The sequence below is a fragment of the Clupea harengus genome, chromosome 17 (genome assembly GCF_900700415.2).
Source record: "Clupea harengus chromosome 17, Ch_v2.0.2, whole genome shotgun sequence".
Lineage (NCBI taxonomy): Eukaryota > Metazoa > Chordata > Actinopteri > Clupeiformes > Clupeidae > Clupea > Clupea harengus.
Genome location: NC_045168.1, coordinates 1,394,661 through 1,421,598, shown reverse-complemented (window position 1 = coordinate 1,421,598; position 26,938 = coordinate 1,394,661). Strand labels below are relative to the sequence as shown.

Sequence of the window (26,938 nt, the reverse complement as noted above, 5' to 3'; positions counted from 1 at the left end):
TTCACAAAAATGTGTCTAAAAGTCTGCACAGGGTGACCATACCCCTGTACTTCTAAGAAAAGGAGAGTATTTTTTTTGTCCTGTTCCCTTACATGGTACCTAAGGTGCACTATGTATTTTTTTATTGTCAAAAATGAAAATACTTTGCAATGTACTTCTAGAGTCACAATTCATCCTATTCATTCCCTTCCTTTTTGTCAGGTGTTTTGTTTCCATGGTTCTGGGATAGAAAAGGTGAACAAATGTATTCAAGTTCAGAAGTGAGTAAAAGAAAAAAGCTTTTATAGCCTGAAGCACTGAGAAACATAACCTTTTCATCAAACCTTGACAGATGATGTCATTACTCTAAGTCTATAAGAAACAAAAACGGCATATCACACTTTCGAGAATGCATGTTTTGTATTACTATTATGAGCATGTCAGGCAGCGATTTGACCACCTACACTTTCTTGAATGTCAAGGCGTAATTGAGGGGCAGTGAAAAATGGCTCATGACTTGAGACACTCATATCAGCTCAGGGCTCTCCTAAATAGCCCTTTAGTCGCAGGCTAGCTGTCTCACCTTGCTGTGCTTGTTCGTGGTGAGCAGAGAGTCCTCCTTGTGCTCTCGCTGGCTGTCCGCCAGGCTGCTAGCAAAGCATAGCGTTCGCCCGCTAAACCATCTGGGAGCCTAAGCATATTTAACAAGACCAAAATATACTTGCTGAGGGCATTTGTGTTTCTTAATGAAAACATGCTTGCATTGCATGGGCCTTTGATGCTCAAAGGTGAAAACGTTACTTGCGAAGAGAGCAAAAATAAATATTGGAGCGTGTGAGTAAACATAGCCGCCTATAAGATGGCTTTGGAAGTGCTGTAGATAAGGGAATTGAAATTTCACTTCAGCTTCACCAGGCCAAGAAGTTGCCCAATTTTTATGGCTGGGGAGTAATAAAGTAGACCATTTTTGCTCCAGTATTTCCCTCGACATCACTGAGGGTCCACAAACAGAGCCAAACAGATCTGTCAAGTCACTAAGTGCCAGGGCGGCTATTCCATTAAAAAAAGCCTCTCACATCCCAATTCGGAACTTGCATTATACCTCCAATCTACACATTTTAATAGCCAACGGACGGATAAGTCAGCGATGATGGGATTTAAATTCCCAGTTTCACTAAGTAAGGGCACCATGTGTGAGCGAGGGGGCAAGGAAGGTACCAGTGAAAGAAGTGGAGGAGGAAGAAAGAGAGATAAAAAGAGCAGTCAAAGGTCCACCCATGAATAGAATCTCTCTGTTGCTCACGAGGGTGCCGGCCACTGATTAGGGATGGATTCCTCAAGACCTTTGTCATCAGTAGTGATGGCAACGAAGAGGTCAGAGGTCACTTTGACACACAGCGAGGGCTTAGCTGACCTCCTCTTCACACAGGGCCTTCAGAAGAAAAGGGACAAATGGAATTTTATTACTGGGACTTAAAAAACTGGCACCCCATACTAGCTGACTTAGGAGATAAACTTAAAAAAATCGCCTACTTGATATTGGAGGGGGAAAAAAGAGATGTGGATATGTTTATAATCCTGGCACTTCAAAGACATCCTGTCCAGTGTTATCATCATATATCGAAGTAAGCACCACAGAGTCACGTCATTAGTGTCATGAAACATACAGATGGTAAAATTATGAGCAAAGCCAGTCTTAAAAAAGAGAGCGGTGCTCAGACCAAGTGTGACCGGCCAATGGGAATTCACCGAGAGGGGCCCTTGGGATTTCAGTGCCTCTCTCACATCATCCCTCAAAACTCACCCCATTTACATGAAACAATGCAAACGAATACTGAACCTCCAAAAGGAACAAAAACTGTACAATGTTTACTCGGTTAACTGGCAACGAGAAAGGGTGCCAAAGTTGGATGGTCCTCATTGTGGTGAGCTGTAGGCCAGAGCTTGAATTGGGAGGGCTGATGAGAATGACTCGTGTGTTGTTCAAACACCAAAAATGTGGCAGACATATGTTACGCCGGCGAGGGACTGGATGACATAAACAGCCTCAGACTTTAGTGGTGAAATGTCATTCTCTGGCTACGGTCCTTTGAAAAAGTTCCACATGCAAGCATGTTGGTGCCGCGTCCCAAGGCATTTCAAAGAACTAATGATACCAGTTTTTCATTATGTACTGCTTTCAGAGGAGGCACAGAATGGCCCAGTTGAGGTTTGAGTTGAGCCAAACTCTATGAAACGGCACAATGCCATAAAATGCACGTCTGTCTGTGTGTGTGTGTGTGCGTGCGTGTGTTTGTGTATGCGTGCGCGTCTGTGTGTTTGTGTGTATGCGTTTGAGTGAGTGAGTGTGTATTTCTGTGTGGTGAATTGAGGCTTCCATCCTTCCTGCAGCTCCCAACTTCAATCACAGCTGCAGAACAATGGACATCCAGCCCAGGTTTCCTCTTAGCAGAGGCAAAGAGAAAAGCACTGGCAACAACTGGGATCAAAGTCTGATAGTTGGCTACCTCCTTCGCAACTCGATGTGAGGAATGCCCTCCGAAACAATGCTGCAGGGTTGCAGCACGCTTTGATCAAAAGCCTTTTTATACGGGAAATCCAACCTACAGTCTTCCTCCTGTCTTTGACAAACACACTTCTTTTCTCTCAGAAAGAAAAAAAAACTGAGTAATTGTGAGATGTTTTTTTTTCTTTTTTTAGATTTTAAATCTGTTTTATTTTCCTTCTATACATAAGCCTGTTGTAACAGCCTAACCCTAGTTGCTAATCCCCTGAGCAAACACAAGGGGGAAAAAATTCTTGAAAAAGACCGCCGAACTCCTAAGACTACAGATTAGGATAAAACAGTCCTAGCGGGCAACAGAAACACAAAGTAGGGATGAAGGGCTTACTGGGATGGAGAAGAATTAACATGGTGGAGATCTTGGATAGCGATGCAAGGTGCAAACTGACTACTGAAAAGGTCAGGCTGATCTACCTGCCTCACATATCTGCTGCATCGACACAGTCTGTGATATTTACCATTGCCCTTCAGACAACAAAGAGAGTCAACAGTCCCCCCCTACACACACACACACACTCGCACATACATACACCCCCCCCCCCGTGCTTCCACATTTCATGCAAAACAAGACAGTGAAACTAGATTTTCCATCACCCCATTTGTCTAGTAACCCATTTCTATTGAGGAAAAAAAAGGGGACACATCAAAATGGCTGACAAGTCAGCATTCAAGGATCGGGGACAGCAGAGGCGCTGCTGCTGCAGCAGTCGTTGTCTTTCATAGGCTTCCACTGCTGAGACGCCTGAGCTTGTGTCGCTAAATAACAAAGTGCTGCACTCCTCGCCACATGTGTGGTTGGATTGCAAGGAAGGAGACTTTGTCCCAGATTTCCTCTTTTTCCTTCGCGAGGGGCGGCGGGGCGCTTTGATGTGGCGTCGCTGAGTGCACCAACCACAGCCCGGTGCAGATGGGCCCAGGCCTCACTTGTGGCGGGGGAATATTTATGAATTGAAGGGAAGTCGATGGGAATTCGCAGACACACAACTTTCCGGAGTCAGAGTTCTTCTCCAGTTTACTAACAAAAATAGGGCCTCCCTTCTTTTTTTTCTTCTTGCCCCCATTTAAAGCCTTCAGGGTTGAAGAAGCCTGAAAATATTCACCATCCTGTTTATTTACCATCAACATGACTGAATTCTGGCATATACTAAAACAGTACACGCTACTGTATTCTGGCTCCAACATGTTCTCCAACTCGATATACCCAGTTTCACCTTTAACATTCATTCAAGTGGGTGAAGTGGATTAGTAACGTCACTGTCGCCGCCTCAGCCAATCAACTGATTCGGCAGGGAAAATAAGGTTTCTTGATGACGGAGGAGCCGATGTTGATGTTTGCACTGCGCTAGAACTCACCACGCATGGAAACCCAGGCAGCGCCATGGTAACAACATGTGAAAGGAGAGTTCACAGCAGAGACAAGAGATATGGTGTGCAGAGAACCTAACCAAGTCTACACCTAACTTGCCTTCAAGGAACAGAAATGACCACACAAACTGAATGTTGTGAACATGAATATTGACTAACAAAGACAGGGTCGTCGAGGCAGACATGATCTGAGCCACGGCAGAACCAGACAGAGAGAGGGAGAGAAGAAGAACAAGAGAAAGAGAGAGAGAGACCAGACAAGAAGTTGTGGCAGTGCAGAATTCCTGCAGGACTGCATCCAAAACAACATTATCATTCCCAGATGTTCCTTTCCCATTGCTCCTCGGATACCCAAGTTCCTAACCTCTCCTCAGGGAGCCTAATCCCAGTGAAATCCTGCTGCATTCCTGCTGCCTGCAGCTTGGATCTCTGCACCCGCCGGAGCAACAGAAATATTTCAGATATTTGTTGAGAGCGCCGAGGATGATGTCACATCGCGCAAAAGCCTGGGTGCTTCACTATGGTGTGTGGCGTACTTCCCTTTGTATTACACTGTGCGGTTATCAACAGAATGGGCTTGACAAGACTGACGGGTTTCATTTCATAGACTTCATTTCCATACAGAAAAAGACAATACTTTACAGAAGCATAGCACTGCAGAAATACGTATTAGGATACATTACATTTTGATTTATTTCAAAAATTAGATCTATTCCATAAAGAAAAACAAAACGACACAACACTCCTGATGTAGAACAGAAACAAAGTGCAGTAACAGAAAATCACTTTTGCAATGCTGTCTAGAACTGGAAATCCGCATCAGTCATGTCAATGGCCCAGGCAAACTTCTCCCTCTGGGTTTTGTTATATATCTTCTCAATGGGGACATTGTATTTTTTGCACCTGCAAATGGAAAAGACAAAACACATAAGAATGGTCTGGACATTTTAGCCTGCCTTACGAAAGTACATCAAATCTCTCCCTCCTAGCCATCCTTTCCAATATGTTTCTTAAAGAACAGGCTGCAAATACCACGGCTCTGGCTATTCAATCTGAATTTAGAGGGGCTGAACTCGTTATGAAACATGAAATACCGCCGTACCAACAAAACCTTTTTTCATTTCTAAGACACCCTCAAATCCCCATTCCTACTGGGTCTACCTCCAGCAGAGTCTATGAAAAGAGAAACTTTGTGCGCAGAGCGGTGGTTACCAGGCGACGGAGATCCTGGGGTCAAGGTAGTTGAGCTTGGACGTGCCTAAGGCAATGACCTTGTTCTCCTCTCGGTCCGTCACCTGAAGCTCCAGCTTCTTCAACTGTTCCTCCAGCCTCCGCACAGCATTCTCCTTCTGTTCTACCAGTCTGGAAGGATAGAGAGAGAGAGGGAGGAGGAGGAGGAGGAGGAGGTGGTGCGAACATTAGAAGGGAGCACAAGAAAAGGAGAGAGAGTGAGTGAAATAAAGATCGAAAGAAGAAGAGAGAGAGAGAGAGAGAGAGAGAGAGAGAGAGAGAGAGAGAGAGAGAGAGAGAGAGAGAGAGAGAGAGAGAGAGAAAGTGAAGAGGGAGAGAGGGCACAACAGACAGCCCGAGATAGACAGACAGTGAAAGGAAAGAGAACCAAGACACGCAGGGAGAGAGAAAGAGCCAAGTGAGCAAAAGAGATATATATCGAGAGAGTGAGCGCAAGAGAAAATAAAAGAGAAGGGAAAGAAAAAAAAACACGACTGTCAAGATAAAGCCTTCTCTGAGTCTTTTGGGAGACATTTTGAAGTATTAAAGATGCTGAGAGGCGAGGTAAGGGGTTGTTACTTTTTGGATCTGTCAGAGGGGTGCTCTTTGTGGGCCTTCTTGGCTTTCTTCAACTCCTTCTTGGCTTGCTCTATCTGCTCCTTCTTCTTCTGAATCTAGAGCACAACACCGAAATCGTATTCTGGTAAACACTCGTGTTTAGTTTACTTTGTTTTAAATAATTTTTGTAATACAATTCCACTATGTACTGACTGAGGTTATTGTTGTGTGATACCAGCAACAAATCACAATACTAAACATTTCTATAATGCCAGGTCATCAGCTAATTCACATGAACATGGTCTAATACCCCGCGGGTTAACAATTGTCAATTTGCCAACAATTCAGTCAGTGAAATAGTTGCTGATGAGACCACAAGACACAGCATATTTCACAAATAGAGTGCAATCTGCTCTATTCTATTCTGTACTTCAGCTCATATTTAAATAGTCTTTCTGCTCTCACTATATACAGTATTTGTGATGTTTACAATTGATCAGGCATTATTATGTTATATATATATGTGCATGTATATCATGGGGTTTATGTTCAGCTTTTCCTGTGTTTTTGTAAATGATAAAAGCTCCTTATCCTACATACTTAGAATATATGGACTAACACTGAATGGAAGTTAGAACCAATCTGAAAAAGTGAAGACTGAAGTGATTCACATCACAAGTCATCCTCAACATCACAAACCCTTTAACATTCGCCTGAGCTCTTCGATGCGCAGCATGTGCCCTGTGACTGTCCATCACAGCTTCGTGCTAGTGCCTACCTTCTCTTGTAAGAGCTGCATGGATTTCTCAAAGGTCTTGGGTGCTGCCCTCTGGTGGTTGCACAGGATAGCTACGGCTCTGTTAGCCCTGTTGTAGGACAGGATTTTCTCCTCCACAGTCATGTCCTCTGAGAACATACCAAGAAAAAGAGAGTCGGAGTAAACAAGCGCTGTTCTCCTCCATGGGAGCACAGGTGGTAGAGTATGACACTAGACAACAGCAAGGTGGGGGTTTCGCATGTTTAGCTCTCAAGAGACATGTCAAGTATACAATGGCACGGTCCCTCCACTGCATACACTACCTTCACTTCCAGCTTCTCCCAAAACACAAAAATAGGTTGTCTGGTGTTTTCCCCAAAGGAAAGGGGTGTTATGCAAGAAGTGTCATGAATTATTAGTTCAGTCCTGACCAAAAGATGCAAGTTGTTTTGTTTGTTTGTTTGTTTTTGCTTTGTTGTTCAGCTTGCACTTGGTATTGCTCCAAGTGAACAGTGCAAAGTTGAACTCCGACTTCACCTTTGGTCAGCTTGCTGAGTTGGTCCTGTAGAGTGGTGGAGGCGTTGAAAGTTCGGAAGACTTTGGCCGACAGACCTGTCATGTACTCGTTCAGCTTCTTGTTGAGGTAGGTCGTCTTGGGATAAGAAGTGCCAGCAGACAGCAAGTAGAGGCATGAGTAACAAAATAGAAAGTTTCACAGTAAGATTTTATGCAAACAATGTTTTCAACACATATATGTCTTCAATGTGTGTGTGTGTGTGTGTGTGTGTGTGTGTGTATATTTTTCATAAGGAGCACAGCAGAGAATCGAAGTTACGCTTACAGAGATTCTGTCAAAAAGGTCATCCTCAGGGTCCTTGTTTTCCATAAATATTTTCAAGCTTTTGAAAACCTGTAAAAAAACAAAAAGTCACAATTTGAGTAAAACTATTTTCCACATCCCAAATGCTTATGGAAGTTTACTCATGGTGGTTAAAAAGCAGACTTTGGGAAGGAATTTGTATTCTAAAGACCACACCAGTATAAAGCCTGCTTATGATGTTCCACTCCCAGCAAAATCCATTAAAGCCAGACGCCTACGGTCAAAATGAAATCAGTCCAGAGATGATGCTTTAGGGTTCCCATGATACAGATGCATAGAAAGCCAATAAACCATCAGGCTGTTGAGGCTACACTCTTTAAGAAATGTAAGCTAAAAGTTTAAATCTAAAAAAAATCGAAACTCTCAAAAAGGTCACACACACACACACACACACACACACACACACACACACACACACACACACACACACACACACACACACACACACACACACACACACACACACACACACACACACACACACACACACACACACACACAGCAAGTTTCAGCTACGAAACCCCAACAAAAAACAAGGATTTCAAATGAGGAAAAGGTGATGTACAGAACCCATTAGGAACCCTTTTATTTTTTAAACATGCACGCACTCTCTTCTCCACGGGCACTTTGTTGTAATAGCGGATGGAGTCCTTGCCCAGGAAGTCAAACTCCACCACCCACTCCTGGCCATCCAGGCTCTCGTGCAGGCTGATGTGCTCCACACGCAGGGAGCAGCAGCCCACCGTGTCAGCCGTATCGTCCTCCTTCTCATTCCCAGCTCGCAGGGCCAGCTGAAAGACACAAACACACACACACACACACGCACACACACGCACACACCTAATGAAATATATCTGCACACTCACAAGATGCTCATGGGGTATACACAATCACATGCCTTAAATATATACACATAAAAGAAAATGATAATTCACATGGTGATCACATATTTCCAAGTAGCAGAAATGTACGACAAATCACACAGATGTTTATGCTCACGTGTGGTAGCACACACACTACTCAATATAAACGTGTGCATTGATTTTGTTTTTTCATTCTGATCAGCACACTGAATGCTCAGCAATGCGGAAGAACCTTCATGTGAGGAGATCAGTATTCAGCTCTCCTCAACATCAGTATTCACTCCCAACCCCCTCGCCCAATGGGAGCGCAGCGGAGGCAGCCACAGCCCAGAGGTTAATCGCTCAAACACGGCTCAGAGGTCACCAGGGTGGCAAGCTAATGAGACGACCCGCTGGAGAGCACCAGCACGGGAGCTTTTTTTTTCCAAATCTGATTTTATTTAAAAAAAAAATTCTTCTTCTTCTTCTTCTTCTTCTTCTTCTTCTTCTTCTTCTTGTGCATTACCTTATCTATGAAGTAGAGTGCAACGCCCCTCTGGCGGGTCTTCATCTCTCGAGAGCTCCAGTCCTGCTGGTACTGGTGCCGGATGGAGTCCACCTCCAGCTTCAGGCTCCGGGCCACCTCGTACTTCTGCCAGTCCTTCTCCCCCTGGGTGAGGAACACAGAAGACACACCAGAGAGCAGCGGTGAGCAGGGCCGGGTCATGACACCGTTCATCTCCGCAGAGAAACTATATAAAGTCTAGCTCTCTTTCAAGAGCACTAATTTAGGACTGTAATTTAGGTCCAGCAGGGGTTGGGGGGGGGGGGGACAACAGGCTGGAACTAGTGGGTTTGGTACGAAGGTTAGGAAAAATAAACATTTCTGATGGAAAGGGTCAGAGAAGATAACTGAGACATAAGGCTACATTTTTTTGCATTTAATATACATGTTGTCATTTCATTAGGCATAGAAACTTTACCAAGGGGCGTTGGGGTTTGTTTAAGGCATTATTGTGGAAAAATATTCATTGGTGCAGAAGAAACTACACATTTGGGTACTGCAGGAATACAAGCAGCTCAATGCTTTAGTGAGGCGGAGGAGCTGCCTTTTCCAAAACATAGACAAAAGGTACCATCTACACGTACAAACATGTTCTTCACACTGCACACTTGTTTCTCTCACAGAATAAACAGAACCACTGTATTTTATGTTCTCACTCAGAAACTTCACCCAGACTTCAAAAGGTCCATCATTAATTTAAGGTACACTTCTGCAAAAAAAAACAAAAAAAACAACCAAAGCAGTTTCATTATATTTCATCAGGGTAAGATAAGCCTTCTGACCTTGAGTTTGGAGCTGGGATTCAGCATGATGTACTTGGTGTGCTTCTGAACATTCTCCACCCAGGAGGCCAGCCAGGTGACGGTGTTGTCATGCTGCACTCTCTTCCACTTCTTCCCTGAAGGAGGGGCAGGGATCTTGGAGTCCCTATGAGATGGGTAGGGGTTGAGTGGTGATGGTGGTGGTGGTGGTGGTGGTGGGGGGAGGCGGGGGGCACAATGAAATGCACTTCATCTCTGCCGCTGCAGCTGAAGATTTTCTAAGAACCTCCCTCTGCAGTGGGGCGCTTTGATTTATGCAAACACCAGGCTTGAAAGTCCATTCTTTGCCTGGGGCCTTTTTCCATTTCTTGAACTGCACTAGAACTGATATGACAGCCAAATTTACTCTCGAAATATGAAAAGTGAATTAAGTTGACAGAATGAAAAGTTCTTCTCAATCAGCCTTGGGTGCACTATGCATTTGTATAACAGCTTGGAGAAGTGCTCTTCCTCGTTAATCCCAAATATTAGATTTACTTGGAGCGAAAACGCTGCTATATTCTCCATCTATGCATGTGGTTTGAACATATTCATGCATTCAAATGATGCACTTCATTATCCTGCATGCATTATCCTCTATGCTCTGCTCCTTCTGCTGAGCATGATGTACTCCCTCCGTGTGTGTGTGTGTGTGTGTGTGTGTGTGTGTGTGTGTGTGTGTGTTGTGCTGAATTATGCTCACTTGCTGCAATTGATGATAACGTCTACAGAATGGATCCTCTTTTTCAGCTTGCCCATTTTGGGATGTTCCCCGCGGCCACGGAACAACCCAGGCGGCTCCACGCGGAAGTTCCCAATTTTTTCACGGTGACCATCCAAGAGACAGTACCCATATTCCTCCGTTAGCCTGCTACCTTCCTCTTTCAGTGCCTGGTGTGAGTAGAACAAGCAGTATTGAAGAGACCACAACATAACACATCCTATGGCGCATAAGACAATTTCGATAATTCTAAGAAGCAGTACTTTTTGCAGATCTAGCCATCTTGATTTATTTTTCAAATCCAATACTTCACTTGTTTTTCCTGCTTGCTCATATTCTTTTTCTCCTCTGATTTGTTGACGAAGTATTTGTGGAGCTCACTGAAGTCACACTTGGATAGTTTTTTGATGGTCTTCCTGTCGTCATCTGACATCACCTGTTACAAAAACAAAGAAAACCAAAATGTGGTCTTTGATGTTGCAATACCATTCAAGCTTTATTTTTGACAAGTGGATTTAAAGCTAGAGACATAGCACATATCAATTGAAATAAACCTCTTTCCAGTCAGTAAAGAAGTTCTTCTGAAAAGCTTCCTTTGAAGTATACTCATGTTCCAGCATCTTGGCATAGAAAGTTGCTACCTCCTCTGCAGCCAAACTAAGCTTCATTGGTTCTCCTAAAACAGCCGACATGGAAACACACAGCAGTTTACGATCAACAACCCTGGGTCATACATGAAAACACCACACACTATTTGTACACTTACCTCCATAATAGAAGGACACGTTATTAGGCAATGGCTCATATTCTGGTGGAAATAAAGGTCCTCTATGCTCCAGGGTTTGCCACTTTTGGCCATCATTGGAGTTATTGCCTTCTTCCCACCTGTTCATATGACAAAGTGATGATCACAAGTCTGTGTAGTCTGACTAAGGGGTGTTATTAAACTTAAGACATTTAAAGTTCCAGCATTCAACTGACGCTTTATTGTTGTACTTCTTTATTTGACGTGCGTTTCGCTTCGTGACTAACCTTAGATTTCTGAAGGGACTGTTAGCCACGCGAGCATTGCTTAAATGTGAATCGAGAGAAATGCCTCGACTAAACCTCAGTGACCCGTATACAAATTGGCAGACGGCATAACCAAATCTATTCATTCCACTTTAAACGATCTAATGATAACAATAACTTGCGCTGACTAAATACAGCGGTCATGATCAAGGACCACTGCTATTATTCGCCCGCTACATTGACATGGACTGTGTTACAATCAATTTCTTCCCTCTAGAAACAAATGCCTTTCTAAGGAAAGCAACGTCTAATCTATGCAAAGGCTGACAACTTCAGGCATTTATGTGTCCATGCTTGCAAAGTTTCAGGAGTTTAATTTAATCTAAACATTTTAAGGGTCACTTTTTATGAAAGGATATATCTTGGTGAGCGACAATTTGATCTTAAATCAAAATTATTAAATTTATCAGGCACTCCACAAACACTTAGCTTCTTTTACGGCCTTTGTGAAAGCCATCATGGCATCATTTCTTCCAAAAACACTTCACAGCTTCTTACAAAACCAAAAAGAAGGCAAATTAGGCCAATGCTTGGTGAAAGAATACAGCATCACCAAGTACCCTTACAATACACACACTCACCATTTCCACTTGCTGTTCTCATCTTTCTTTTTCTCCTCCTCCGAATTCTTTCCTGTTCTCCCCTTATCTTCTCTCCCTCCTTTGCTCACCTTCTTCTTTTTTGGTTCCTCATCATCAACCTTATGATGCTTCCTTTTCTCATTGCGAGAAGATTTTTCTTGCAGAGTGCCATTGAGAAGTTTCTCCTTTTTCTTGTCTTTTTTGTCTTTTCCTCTCTCACTTTTGTGATCTTTGTGCCGTTTCTTGTCAGGGTGGCTTGTGTGATGGTGGTCTTTATCCAAGATCTTGTTCCCAACCTCATTCTCTTCTTTCATGGGAATATTCTTCTCTGCACCACTTGAATCCTTAGCCCACTCCTGTAATTACAGATAAGGCAAAAGTTCACATCACTAAATAACAATCATTTGGCACAGTTGAAAGAATACGTTTTTTAAAAAAAAAAAATTTTTTTAGCTTGGCCATCAAGCACAATCTTAATTAAGACTGGCTGTGATGATCTGGTTTTCTGGTGAAGAGACTCTCATAAACTATTGCTAATTCATTCTCTCAGACTCCAACTGAGCCCACAACAAATCAGTCTAAAAAGGATGTTAGGTTTGTACTTAAGGGGTTACCCATTGGCCAAACCACAGCTAAGAACAGTCATTTCAAACAATTAAGTACTGCAGTGGTTTTGCCTTGTGGGTTCACAGCCCCCTTGTTTAACATCATATACACAGTAGTTACAGAGAATGAGTGGTCAAAGTTTACCTCTTTGATACAGTTTTTAACAGATGAGTCAGATAAGCCTTTGATGCTTTTCTTGTAGGATCCATCTTTCTCTCTGTAGGGATAAAATACATTGTTTTAACCAGTTATTTGCAAATTGCTTTGAATGAAAAAAGAGAGAAAACGTGCACCCAATATATTGATTTACTTTAATCTACATTATGTCGAGATGCAAAAATATGGAACAGCATTTTTACTTCTTGATTGTGAACTCCTGCCCTGAGTTGATGCCTTTCTTTTCATTTTTCTTCCAGCCATTGTCTTCTTTATTATTTTTTGATTTCTGTGATTGAAGCATCTGGTTAAACATACATAAGACTGAAAAACATAGGGCCTAAATAAATGCCCCGACTGCAAAAAGATGTCTTTTCATTTTGAATTATGTTGAAAGGAACATGCTCTAGCACCAAAAAGCTCCCCTACAGTGCTTACAGATTCCATGTCATTAGAGCCCCCATTTAATTCAGTAGTTCCATTCAAATGGGATTTCTTTGTCTTCTTCCTGCCAATAAAGCAGCAGTATTACTAGATAGGTAGCATAGAGGCATCAATGCACTGATCTGCCAGTTAGGCCAATTCTGATATGGACCAGATAAGTAGGAATTGCACCTGTCGGTATCCCTCTCTGGATCCGAAGTAGTCCTCTTCAGTCCGTTTCCACTGTCCTCCAGTCGCATCACGCCTAATCTGTATGATAATGCAGAGCTGAAATCCTTTTTACTGAAAAATGGATGTCACCATGAGGTGCTGTTACATTTTAGCAAATCGGTCATTGAAATCTTTATAGGAGATATATTCACGTTTAATTAAGCCACATCTGTTTGCTTTTGAAGTGTGCAGCCGATACAGATCACAGAATTGATGGACAGCAGTGTATGTTATCGACAATGGACACTAGACGGATTTGTATGTTCATTTTGTTCCACTATACGTGCCTCACAATAAACGTACATCAGCAATGGTTTTAAAGAAATGTTTCACTTTATAACGAGGACTTAAGTAGATAACTTACCTCTACAAAAGCTCAACCTGCAAACAGCTTGAGTGGGAGCCACTCGCACTTCTCAAGCGTTTAAAGTAGCTTTCTCCGCACCTGAAAGTTTTAAGTGCCACATGCGTTCAACTGCGCATGATCAACTTGATTGACTCGTGGATAATAGGTGAGTCGCATTACTCCTTCATGTCAGGAAAATTGCTTGAGATTGAGAGCGCGGACACGCACGGGCCTTGGTAAAATCCAATGGTTCAAGGACAATATATCTATTACAACCACACAAACTGGTATCTACGATTTAAAACATTGTTCAATCTCGCCAGCGCTACAAAGAACTGTTCTTAATTGAATCTGAGCACGCTGAAAGTAATCGTCTTCCTCTAACTAGTCTTATCTCTCTAACCTAACGTATAGCCAAGAGATCTGACCAAAGCTGTATAAATAATCATCAAAGACACTGAGTATAGGTTACCCAAAAGGTAATACATTTATTACAGCAAAATATTTTGAGCTGTTATCATACATAATTTATTTGAGGTTTGTACAGCCTGATGGAATAATTACCATCAAAACCTTGTTCATCAGCATATCTCTCATTTAATTTTACTTTATACAAATCATGTATTTAATTTTCAATTATGGCATGAAACTGGCATTGTAGAACAGCAGGTTTATTGACAATTGGGATAAGGCAGAGCAGTAATGTCCATTGGGCTGCCATATATACATCACAACACCTTTCATTTTCACCTGTACAGTGAAGAGAAAAAACAATTCATGTTCATATTACACAATATACATTGTCTTTAAGAAAATCTGAACAATTAGACATTATGTGAATAAACCTATACTCTTTTCGTAAAATTATCACCACAGTCAATAAAGTATAACAATTTTTTGTTAGTTCTGAAACTTCATGACATGACATCTGAAAAAAATTAACTAAATCTCCAAAAACAAAATTATAACACTACATGCCTACATCCCCCCCCAAAAAATAAGACGTAGAAAAAGCTCGATTGTTAGACTCGACTGGTGCCCAGACCATGGGTTGGCGGTACTTGGGAGAGCACGCTGTGTGCTATGAACATGCGATGGATTCCAGTTGTTGCTCGGCCTCTGCAGCCATAGCGGCTGCCTGCAGCTGTTCAGTCTCGCTCTGTAGTGGGTTGGGTGCAAGCTGCTTGCGCTCGCTGTGCATGTTGTTCTCATGCCTCTTCAGGTCCGAGGCCTTGGCGAAGGCCTTGGTGCACGAGCCACAGACGAACGGCTTCTCACCGCGGTGCCGCCGCTCGTGGTCCTTCAGGTGCGACTTGTGCTTGAAGGCCTTCTCGCACATCTGGCAGCCGAAGGGCCGCTCGTTGCTGTGCACGCGCTCGTGCTTCTTCAGGTCTGGTGCCCGGATAAAGGACTTGCCACACACCTCGCAGCGGTACGGCTTGAAGCCGGTGTGGATCTTCAAGTGCTCCTTGAGGTGGGCCTGGGTGGTGAAGGCCTTGGTGCAGATGTCGCAGATGAACGGCCGGTCAGCCGAGTGCAGCTTCTCGTGCTTCCTCAGCCTGTTCTCGTCCATGAAGGTCTTTCCACACACCTGGCAGCCCAGGTGCTCCCTGTGGCCGTACAGCAGGTACTCGAATTTCATGTCGGCGGCTGCCGTGGTCCAGCCCGGTGCTTGTTCGTCTTTCACCTCTCCCATGCTGTCAGCAAAGCCGAGAGTCTGGGCAGCATGGCCTGCCAAGTCTTTGGGTTCCGTGTCCATGGCTTCAACGTCTTGGTCGTAGCAGCTCACTTTGTGGACCTCCTCGTTGGCTAGCTCTTTGAGGATGGCTTCCTGCACTCTCAGAGCGCTGTTGGGTGATTTGTCGAGGTCGTGATTGGCGTGGGTATCGTCGACTATGTCGTCAGCGGCAGCGTCGTCGTGGTCACCTAGCACCTGCACACCACTGTTTGTTGGCAGGTGAGAATCGTCAGTGGGCATTCCAATTTTGACAATGTCATATGGGTATTTGGCATTTCTTTGGTCTGTCTTTTCCTCTGTGGACAAGTCCCGTTTCTGCGAGCAAAGCTTATCCAAAAAGCGGATTCCAAGAATCTGACCTGATGACATCATTAAGTTAACATCTTTCTTTTTCACAGATATCTTCGCAGTGTACATATAATTCAGCACCTCTTCAAAGATGTCAGAGCGGATGAAGTCTATCTCTATTACAGAGGAGTTGTCTACTTCATGCTTCTTGAACAGCTTTTTAAAGTAATTGCTGCAGGCTGCTAAAACACAGCGGTGTGCCCTGAATTTAACATCCTCAACAACCACAGCAATGTCACAATGCTCTCCCTCTAATCTCTGCTCATTTAGTATCTTCAGGAAGATGGTCTTATGTTCATCGTCAATATACTTCACAGTTTCCGACATATTGATGAGAATCCCTGTAGGGTTAAAAAAGAAAGAGAGAAGAGAGAGAGAGAGAGAGAGAGAGGGACATTTCCATATTAGATACACATACAGACGACTGGCTAAACACAAAGTATGAATTATTTTGAATCCTCATGATTCACATTTCTCTGAAGACAACATAAGTTATTCCATAGTGCAGCATGAACCAACTGTACTTTTTCTGTACAGAGCAGGCTGAATATGCATCACCTCATAAGAACACTCAGGACGGCTAACGTTGAAGTGTTCAGCCCTGGTGTGTCCAAATCAAGTTGCGTCAAATATTACAACATTAAAATGGATAGTTGCACGACACTAGTCCAATGTTAACAGAGTCAGGGCATCTTAATCACACAATTAATTTTGTTATGACTGTCAATTCGTACTACTGGCTCATAATTTACTAACAGGGAGCCACCATATTGTTCAAACATGGCTAAAGGCTATGTCAGCTAACCAATCAGTATGCTCAAGCTCAGTAAACTCGCCACTCAAAATAATTTGTACACAGCGTATGGTCACGTTATTAAATGTCGGTGCAGATATTGAAGTATATAGCAAACGAAAGGGGACAGTTGTTGATTATATGCTAATGTGGACCTAACCAAACAACCACCATTTAATGTTAATCTGGGAATCTTGTGGAGAAGTTTACGTCACTTAGCGAGCAAGCTAACGTTCTCAGCTAACAACATAATCGACTTAGCTCGTTAGCCAGCCAGATAGGTTGCTCGTTAACCAACATCCATTTTAATTTCCTATTACAATGCCAAGTCGATGACCTGGTTATATTGAAACATGGCATCTAATAATTCAGTAATCTATTTAGCTGTAATGCATCCCTGTCAACCACTACATTATCTAAAAGGCCTTTCTGATACATTATGTTAGCTAATGTGCTAACAAACTAGCTAGGCTACAACGACATTTCGGATACCATAGTGGATTACTAGCGGTCGTATATGGTAGTTACTAGCTAGGTAGCTAGCTTTCCCCATATCTGCATTGTTAGCGTCAACAAACACGGAAATCCGCCATCTCTGCTATTTCTCATCATGGTCCACGCGAGCAGATTAACAGTCTCGATGCATAAAACAATAATTTTAAGACGAAAATTACATTTTCGCAGCACAGTCTTTCTCCATGCTGGGAGAAATGGACGTTTCCGATTGACGACAGGCGTGCCGAGGGAGCGCCCGTCACCGCTTGGAAAATGCCCGAGCAGCCATGAACACTCCTGAAATGACGAACTCGAGCTTTCACCACGGCCGTGAGCGCGCAGGCATCTTGGCCAAACATTATGCAATAATTCGGGAGATGTTGCAATTGTCTAAAAATGCATGTCTTACCTATTTTGTGCTATTTTGTTCCACTGAGAAAGTCCCCGTTGACTGTCACACAGCCAGTAAAGAATAATATACTTTGTGTTTGTTAGCTTGAGGACGAGCACAGACGGAAGGACGCGCTGCGCCAGCACGGAACTGCAGAGAGCGAGTGACTAAGCGCGTACGTACGTACATCACAAATGGATGTTGTTACGCAAAATGCGCACAAGCCCACACAAAGAACTGCGGCCTGACGAAGGCTGCCATTCTTACGCAAATCACAGAGTAGAAATCTCTGGAGCGCGAACCCTGAAGGTAAACGGGCGCACACTGGGGGCGCGAAAGCCACTGTTACGAGCGGGAAACGAGCACGCTAATACAAATTTAAAATGACACTTGAAGATGCAATTGGGGCAATGTTGTTGTCCTGTCAACAACAGACCATTTGTTGTCCTGTCAACAACAGACAACAATGCCTTTACATTTTTTGCCCTATCCGTGATGATCCACTACTGATGACCTTACACCCAAATGCAAGAAATCAACATTTCCTTTATTTCATCCCAAAGCCTACCTGAATAATATAGGTTTGTGTCTAATAGGGTATTGGTGTGCGTTGTAATAGTTTGTATGAACATTGAATTATGTGGAAAACCATGATGTGGTGATTTTAATAGTATATATATAAAAACAAACACCCCAAAATGCGACAGCCTTGGCCCTACCCATAACCCTTTAATTAAAAGGCTTAGCCATAGGCTAGTAATAAATGTGATGACAAAAACAAAAGCCTGCATACATTCAACAGGAAGCATTGTAATAATTACATTGCCTGAAGAACAGGCAACAAATAATAGTAATAATAGAAAAAGTGTAGGCTACTACAACCACACATGGTTTCCAATTTTGTTTTAATTGCAGTTTCTATAATATCTTGGTTGCTTTTCAAGTTGAATGGCACAGCACTGGCTGCATCAAAGCATTAATGGAAATTCAATAATGATAGGCCTGTAAGCCTACCATACATTCATTTGATATCCAGTAGTGGTGTGGAAAATCTCTGCTCAATAACGGTCCAGCTTAGTATTGGCACTTCATATGCTGTGGCTGTGAGCTAGAAAGACACTGACTACCTAACGCGGGCAATGTACTGACAGCGAGAGACACAAAAGCATGCAGCGACAAACTTGATTCACTGGAGATGTCACTGAGAATATTTCATTTTGAGCTATCATGACACTCTCTCTCACACACACACACACACACACACACACACACACACACACTCACACAAACACGCACCCAGATGATGTGAGCACTGTGCGCAGCTTTCATCGCTCATAAAATATCAAATCTCTTCCTTATATTAGATTTAAACGCTGACCTTGTGGAGTGGGAAGAGTCGCACCTTGTAGTCACACATCTGTGATGTTATTTGAAATAAATCTGCCCTCATATCCTCCCCAGCTTGAAAAAGAAGACCCACACAGCCATCTTGGATACTCATGAGGTTACCAACTCAGCAGTGGCAAGTAAAAACTCATGATCTGAATTCTTTGATCACATGTATTATTATTATTATTTTTAAATAAGACAGCCTTACATTTGTGTAGTAAAGTGAAATTGCAACACAGTGTCTCACTGTGTGTCCTGTATTGCCTGTGTGTAATATTACCTCCTGAGGAAGACATGTGACTTCCTCTTTCTGTTCTTCCTTCCCAAATACTAATTGTCATAACAATCTGCTTGAAGTAAACACACAAAAACATCACGAAAAGTGAATTTATGGTTTTATTTCAGCTTTTGTGGGAAACTCATTCAACGTGGATGGTTTTCAGCTGACACAGAAGGTTTCAGAATGACCAACACATGAAGCTGTTGAAAAAAAAGAAACAAGGACCACATACACACACACACACATGGTTTGAGCTATCTTGGGCAGGATGGGGTTCTATCCACTCTGTACAGTTTAAGGCTTAATGTGCCATCACAGGCTGGGACAATTCTAGGATGGATTTCAGAGCAGGGCAGAGGGGCACAGAGTAGACCATTTCACAGTAAATACACTCTCTCTGCAGCAGTTCAATTCAGCAGCAGCAGCAGCAGCAGCAGCTATCAAACTCACTCGTTTACAGAAATAAAAGTCAAAAGATGCTGCCTCCCTTCAATTTCCACCTCAGTATTTGGGGGAGGGGGTAAATTAACAAAGAAACAAAAAAGAAAAGAAAAAGTAAATTCAAGTAAAAACAAAATAACATTCAAAATAACAAAATAACGTTCTAAGTTAAATGACCTACAAAAGTAGTTCTATGCATTTTACCCCCCACTATCTCTCTGTTTTATAACATTCAGCAGTAAAGAAATCCATAAGACAGAAGAGTTGTAGATGTGGGTGAGGGACGCAGAGCTTGGCAATATGAATGGCACATCTATTGCATGGTTAAATATTGTGCGCTCGTATAGGTACAGCCTATTTGTATCACTTGTGGAGTGAGCTTTACTTTAATAAATAAAATGTAGTCATCTATATCAGTAATATTTTCAAAACACCTCTAACATACATTCTTGTCCCTTTAGACTGAGTGCGCAGGTTGAGTAAAATGTACACAGATTCATTTCTGCTAAAATGTTTCTTTTTTTTTATCACTATTTTTTTCCTCTTTACAAAAATGCTGAATTGTTCCCTTTTCATGCAGAATACATGATCCGATAGTGGACTGGACTGGACTGCCATGTGGGTTTGTAAGCCTGGGTGGGTGACAGTGGGAGAGTGTGATGCTACTCCAGAAGTGCTTAGATGAAGTAGTATCCAATCGTTTATGGTGCTGTTAGCGTGATCGACGTTTCCCCAAGCGCCCGTTTCCGCCGTACAGTGTGAAACACAAGATCCATAAGCATGAGGTGTTAGTCCTGCAAAACACAAGCGAACAGTACAATTACGTTTTTGGATAGTTATGTAACACAACATGAGTAATTAGGTTAGTCACAAACCTAGTACTGGGTATAGTATTGATGCAACCTTACATGTACATTCATTAGGCCAGTACAAAGTAAAGTAATCAAATATAACTCTTAATATGGAACATAATTGACAGCAACAAACAGAACAGCAATTTCTTTACCTACTAACATGGAAAATAGTTCTTAGCAAAGCATAAGACATTGTATAAATGTCATTGCTTTACAATAAAGCAGAAATGAACTAGAGTTAGGACACCAAACATTACGGATTAAGAATACATATATCTATGTATACATGTATGTCACATGCAAAACCAGTCCATATAGAAAACCAAGCAGCCAAGCACAGGTTAGAGAAACATGCTTAACTGATGGCAAAAACAGTGGTTGACAATAAGAAATATGTTCAGATAATGTCACATATAGGCCTGTTCTGAATGGTGGATATTTAGTTTGATAGCTTATGTCAAGACAGTTAAAGTGAAAATATTAGTGTCCTGCAACTAACAAGGATGAAGTACTCAAATTCACCAGCAGAGTGCACTGTATCTATTCACTACAATACCAGAGGCCTTGACTGTATTACTTTTGTTAGCTGACACAAAAAGCAATATATATATTAAGACAAATAAGCGTCCATTATTGCTTATTGTCAATGAATGATGAAGCTGCAAAAAAGGAAAAGAAAGAAAACAAAAGTTAAGTTAGCATCAGATCTGAAAGGCAGCCACCATCCGATGGAAGTAAGTCCTCGAGGCTTAAGCAGTTATGTTGCACAGAAAACAGATGCAAAAGGGGTGTAAGGAGGGGAAGCCCGAAGCAGATCCAGGTTAAGAGGTCGGCCATGGCGCGCGGCGGTCTGGCAGGGCAAGGAGCTCAAAGGCAGCTAGCGGGCTGATGTAAGCGTGAAGCTGCCGCTAGCACCTCTGCCTTCCCCTTACCTGCTGTCATTCTTCACCCTCCTCTGGCGTGATCTCAGTCTCTTTATGGACCACTACTTTGGTCACTGACATGTCGGGATGCTGCTCTTTGGCCTCTTTGATAGCCTGAGCCAGGGCCTAGCTCGAGGGAGTCAAAGGAAAATAGTTGGACACCTTATTTGGCCTCATTTGAGAAGTAGTCTGTTTAACTTAGTCATTATCACTTCAACAGCATACATGCTTGGAGGCGCATTAAGGTAAACAGAAGAAGTACAACAGGTGACAGCAGACACAGTGCTGCAGGGGACTTTTGGTCTCACCTCGTCATGGTCGATGTCTGCATCTCCTGAGATGACGATCCTCTTCTCGATCCTCGTTTCTGAGATGCCGCCCTTCACAGTCTTTTAAGGACAACAAGAACAATAAATAAATAAACAAGACAAACAGGAGATCGAGGTCCATTAAAAATTCCTCTTCAGCACTCTGCCCTCGCCGGCACAGACACATCGATTAATGTCGGTGGAGGCCTGACCTTGGTGATATGCGTGGTGGTGGTGGTGCTTGTTGTTTCCGAGGTGATGGTCTGGGCGCTCAGGAGCACTCCGGGCTCAGCCTCGCTGTCTGTGTCACCCTGAGAGACAGAAACACACTCCCCAGTGTCACTGCAAGGTCACCAGGGCACGGAGGACAAGTCTTCACGTTGACGGCAGATCCAACATTTAATGCAGACTAGTGACGGATCTTTTTACAAGGTATACATACGCTGCTAGCAGTTTACGTTTTACATTTTACATTTAGCAGACGCTTTTATCCAAAGTGACGTACAAAACTATAACATTTTAAAATATGAGCAACGCCAATAGACTACAGTATATTTTGTTTTACTTCTGTACCAGATGTTTTCATCAAACTGTCGGGTAGGATTGTAAATACTACTTTGTAGGGGTAGGATTGTAAATACTTCTGATAACCTTCAAATGAGATATGTTACACAGCTCCAACCGCGCGTGGCAGTATGGAGTATGGGGTTGGTGCAGTCTGAGCTCCATACCTGCAGTGACTCATATGTAATGGTCTTCATTTCGGTTTGTATTACAGGGACTTCCTGGGTCACCAGCTCTTCCGTTTCCCCAGCCATGGAGCTGCTGAAGGTCATGACCTCTGTCTGGAGCACTGAGGAGAGCTGGAGACATAGCAGCAGGAAAAGAAGAGGGTCAGACCACCATGGTAGGGGTTCACACCATTTCTACCTGTATTACATTTATCTCTTCAATGTACTGCCACAAAACAGACACTGAAAACAACTGAAACAGTAACAGACACAAAGAACACAATACAAAGATGTATGCACACTCAACACTCACACACAATATGGGTGCTCTTCGACAGACACAAAGCCACAAAAACCAGGAAGCAACACAGAGGTCATGTTCACAGTCACGGGAATAGCTGGGGAAGATGTGAGACAAAGACCCTGCTGGCTACACTCCACTGGTCACAAGAGCAGTCTCTCCCGGCTCACAATTATTTTGTTTAAACACAGAGGAGCTTAATTTGCGGGTGCTTATGACAATTTATGCACTCATTTACATACAAATGATCTGCAATATCATTGTATGACTCTTCTGTCGAAAAATGCAAATTAAGCTATTCTCCAACTTGTTCACTTGGAAGGTGCTCATTCTGCTAATTCAGTCGCATTGCAGATCACAGAAATGAATACCTAGTCACAAACGTTAGTTCTAGAATTCAACTAAGCCAACGACACAGCAATCTGAACATCATTATATGCAACGGCAGGAAAATAAGAGACTGCAATTACCAGAGACCACCAGACAAAGAAAGTAATTAATGTAAAATTTCAGGTTACGTCAGGTGGGCTAGTAAATTATATGCAGCAGAAATGCCCAAAAGCCATATCATGACATTACTGATGCTGATGTAGACTTTGATCTGCAAGACTTTGTACTGAGGACAACCTTTTCCAAGCCTGATGAATTTTTGAGCCGTAATGTACTATTTAATATACTGCAGGCAACAGCAGGGGATTATCGAAGACACGTCTTTTATGCGTTTCTTCTTTTTTTTGTGGTGAGTTTATTTCTGTTCTTCCTTTTGTTACTTGGGGCAGAGCAGGAATGCAGAGGGATCTGTTCAGGAAGGCAAGGGCAAGACAGTGAGGGGGAAGAAGAGGGGACTGTGTGGATCAGCAGGCAGGTTCTTAGTGTTTACGTTATAGTGCACCAACTGTTGAAGCTCATGCATTCATAGACATACAACACACACACACACACACACACACACACACACACACACACACACACACACACACACACACACACACACACACACACACACACACACACACACACACACACACACACACACACACACGCGTCTCATGCAATTTTAAGGTTTTTGTCCTTTCTACTTGGGAACTGTGTATCAAGCAATTACTTATGAATTTGCCATAACAGGTTCAGTGACCATTCTGTACCAAATTCTAAAATAGGCACACACACACACACACACACACACACACACACACACACACACACACACACACACACACACACACACACACACACACACACACACACACACCCACACACACACACACACACACACACACACACACACAATGCTCATGAATACTCTTTCAGGAAGTGATGTATAGCAATTGTCTGTCGCTTGTAATACCTGCCCTGAATATAAATACACTATTGTGCATGAATGAAGAATACATTCTGCTGAACCTGCTCACTGAACACACACACACACATTCACAGAAGATTCTGGAAACTGGGTGGGGGGAACTACTCGCAGAAGGGAGTATGTTGGATCCCACTTGGAAGGATTTATGGGGGGCTGGACTGGGAATTGTTTGGAGTTTACCTCATAGAGAGGCCTATCTGCTTCTGCCTCCATACTGACACCCATGGCGTGCTCTGCTACCCGCAAAGGGGAAGAAGGGCCCATGTTGGGAGACTGGTCCCCAGAGCGGGGCTCATCGTCACTGGACATTGAGAAACTCTCGCCCCCTGACTCGCTGTCGGTGGATGGCCCTGGACCCAGGCTGGGGCCTGAATCTGGGGCCGGTGTGGGGGGCGGTGGGAACGCGGTGTCGTCGGTCGTGGGGGACAGAGGCCCGTCAAAGTTGCCCGATTCCAGACTCTCGGAATCGCTAGTGGCGCTTTCAGACTCGGGTTCGGACTCGTCTGTGTCATCATGCAAAGGCCCCTGTGGTTCCTGCTCGGGCGGGCCGGCCGTGTCGAGCTCCGCGCCCTCCTCCGGCTCAGATTCAGTGTCTACCTGTGTGGCAGTCTGGTCCAAGTCCGACAGCTGATCCAGAACCTGGGCTCCATCCTCGGAATGACCCTCCTTCGTCACCTGCAGCTTCTCCGGGCTGTCCAAGGGCTGCAAGAGACAACACACTCAAAGAATCAGAAACCCTGCAGTCCGTATCTTCAGCATCTTCAGACCCTCAGAGATACAAGACATGACAGCACTTATATCCGTTCGCTTGCAAGACAAGAATATACTCGTAACATAAAGGACATAAAGAAAAAAGCGTGGGTGAAGGAACACAAATGAAGGTACACAAAGCTTCTATTCACATACTGACTTGAAGCTCTTGATGGTACACGAATCTTTTATTCACATACTGACTTGATGCTCTTGAAGGTACACAAATCTTATATTCAGATACTGACTTGATGCTCTTGAAGGTACACAAATATTATATTCGTGTACTGACTTGATGCTCTTGAAGGTACACAAATATTATATTCACATACTGACTTGATGCTCTTGAAGGTACACAAATATTATATTCACATACTGACTTGATGCTCTTGAAGGTTTACAAAAAAAAAAGGCACAAAGAGACCTTGCACTTCCTCTGTCTATCCATAAACGATTCCTCTCCGTAAATCTGTCGCTTGTTAACGGGCAGAGGAAGGGCATAAGCATGACTGGCTTGGCAGGGCGATGACAAGAGATGCCAGACAGGGGAGGAAGCGCACACACACACACACACACACACACACACACACACACACACACACACACACATGTGCGCCTGTGGTAGACTACTACAACAACAAGGACACAGTGACCTAGGAGAATCAGCATGCACACTGACTGCAGATCAGTAGGCACTGGCCCACAGACTAGCGTCGGAGGGCTAGCACCGAGTGGAATGAGTGGCCACCTTGGTGAAGGCCTGACTATGGGGAGAAGTGGGGGCCCATCCGGGGGTGGTTGGCTGCTCGCGGGCCGACTGCAAGAGAGCCATGAGCTCCGGAGACATCTCCTCAAAGGTGGGCTTAGGCTGAGCAGGACAAGAGAGATGAAGAGTCAACACAAACACACACACACACATACACACACACACACACAGACACATACACACATCCGCACACACAGAAAACACACACTCCTCACACACACATAAGAGTAAAGAGATTTGAAGCTTGAGCACACAAAGAAAGACACAGAAAAACACAGTAAGGAGGAAAGGGGCGTGACAGAGAGACAGTGAGGACAGGACAGACAAACTCAGTGAGCTGGGAGAATGGGGCGGCCAGGGGTTTATTCATAAGAGCATCATTCTCTTAGGAGAATCCAAATTGATGAAGTGGTGCTAGCACGTGCTAGTGTATGTCGGACATGAAAGTCAAGACATTGCACCCAAATGTCCTCCCAAATACCTGAAATGAAGACACAAACCCTAAGTAACTGGAGCTACTGTCGGCTATATTATATGCAAGAATTCTGAAGTGCTTAGAGCAATTACCAGCACATGCTCCTGAATGATGCCTTCAAAAAGCTTCAATATGCTCATCAGATCTCGAGTCTCGCAATCTTCTTTTGAGAATAAAATGATTGTAGAAGGTAAAATGATGTATAATTGCCTTTTTTTTACCCATGCAACAGCTGTCCATGACAAAGAAAATCTGATGCAGTCCGGGTAAGCACCATGACGGCCATCATGCTATTATGATCAGAAAGTACACAACAGGACAACTACTTTGGTGTATTTTACGCATCCACATACCACCAGCATTTGAGGACATCTTCAAGTCAAGGTTTTAGACAGAGATAGGCTCACAGCTAGCTGTTTCAAAGCAACTGCCAATCCAGTAAAACAAGAATATCTAATCCCCAATGGCTACACCTGCTTCTGCTTTCATATCACAGCTTTTGATTTCAAGTTAAAAAAAGGCGGAAGACAACAGAGCCAGAGCGAAAACCTTAGGAGGAGAGTTTCTCTTATGAATAGGGCCCACGTCATTCCACATCAAGCAACATTGACACCAAAGAGCAAAGCATAGAGTCAAAACAGAAGCCATTTTTTTTTTCTAAAATAAAATAAAATAATACTGAAGCCAAAGTGACACATTCCTTTTGCTTATCTTGCAGCTTGGGATGGGAAAACATAAAAGCTGCCCATTTTGCATGTGTTTTTTTAAAGTGACAAAAAAGAAGTTTGTGCCCATGAAGCCAAACAGCAAAACAAAAGGTGTGGGTGACACCAAATACCATGGTAAGGGATTTGGGTCAAACTGAGCAAACCAAAGAGGGAAGTGGCATACCGACAGCATTCATAAACATTTCATCTC

General features: G+C 43.3%; 3 protein-coding genes across 11 annotated transcripts in view; all 3 read right to left on the bottom strand.

Moving 5' to 3' along the window:
- Window positions 1–4,501: 4,501 nt before the first annotated feature.
- Window positions 4,502–14,051, bottom strand: top1mt (DNA topoisomerase I mitochondrial). Of its 3 annotated transcripts, XM_012816295.3 has the most exons (19): window positions 13,693–14,051; window positions 13,290–13,367; window positions 13,113–13,182; window positions 12,878–12,963; window positions 12,663–12,735; window positions 11,913–12,268; window positions 11,027–11,145; window positions 10,815–10,936; window positions 10,574–10,696; window positions 10,243–10,430; window positions 9,522–9,666; window positions 8,701–8,844; window positions 7,941–8,123; window positions 7,294–7,362; window positions 6,990–7,104; window positions 6,474–6,601; window positions 5,717–5,811; window positions 5,120–5,269; window positions 4,502–4,810 (listed from the first exon to the last, which is right to left on the bottom strand). In XM_012816295.3, exons 2-19 carry the CDS (start codon window positions 13,355–13,357, stop codon window positions 4,708–4,710), a joined length of 2,337 nt encoding a protein of 778 aa, XP_012671749.1. In that variant the 5' UTR covers window positions 13,358–13,367; window positions 13,693–14,051; the 3' UTR covers window positions 4,502–4,707. The 3 variants fall into 3 exon arrangements, with proteins under 3 accessions (XP_012671749.1, XP_031439742.1, XP_031439743.1); XM_031583882.2 differs by lacking the exon at window positions 13,693–14,051 and having other exon boundaries at window positions 13,290–13,377; XM_031583883.2 differs by lacking the exons at window positions 11,913–12,268; window positions 12,663–12,735; window positions 12,878–12,963; ... (1 more) ...; window positions 13,290–13,367; window positions 13,693–14,051 and adding an exon at window positions 11,293–11,531.
- An 85-nt stretch (window positions 14,052–14,136) lies between these two features.
- Window positions 14,137–17,619, bottom strand: zbtb14 (zinc finger and BTB domain containing 14). 3 transcript variants are annotated; one of them, XM_012816259.3, is made up of 2 exons: window positions 17,458–17,619; window positions 14,137–16,101 (listed from the first exon to the last, which is right to left on the bottom strand). In XM_012816259.3, exon 2 carries the CDS (start codon window positions 16,085–16,087, stop codon window positions 14,756–14,758), a length of 1,332 nt encoding a protein of 443 aa, XP_012671713.1. In that variant the 5' UTR covers window positions 16,088–16,101; window positions 17,458–17,619; the 3' UTR covers window positions 14,137–14,755. The 3 variants fall into 3 exon arrangements, with proteins under 3 accessions (XP_012671713.1, XP_012671712.1, XP_031439744.1); XM_012816258.3 differs by lacking the exon at window positions 17,458–17,619 and adding an exon at window positions 17,228–17,378; XM_031583884.2 differs by lacking the exon at window positions 17,458–17,619 and adding an exon at window positions 16,319–17,214.
- Window positions 17,620–19,207: 1,588 nt separating this feature from the next.
- epb41l3a (erythrocyte membrane protein band 4.1-like 3a) overlaps window positions 19,208–26,938 on the bottom strand; it is a 45,934-nt gene continuing 38,203 nt past the window's right edge. For all 5 annotated transcript variants that reach the window (XM_031583540.2, XM_031583542.1, XM_031583538.2 and 2 more), the window contains 7 exons: window positions 25,528–25,647; window positions 24,627–24,731; window positions 22,366–22,497; window positions 21,847–21,945; window positions 21,635–21,715; window positions 21,336–21,452; window positions 19,208–20,343 (listed from right to left, as the gene is read on the bottom strand). In XM_031583540.2, the coding sequence (XP_031439400.1) occupies window positions 21,342–21,452; window positions 21,635–21,715; window positions 21,847–21,945; window positions 22,366–22,497; window positions 24,627–24,731; window positions 25,528–25,647 (648 nt within the window). In that variant the 3' untranslated portion in view covers window positions 19,208–20,343; window positions 21,336–21,341. The remainder of the gene's footprint in view (window positions 20,344–21,335; window positions 21,453–21,634; window positions 21,716–21,846; window positions 21,946–22,365; window positions 22,498–24,626; window positions 24,732–25,527; window positions 25,648–26,938) is intronic.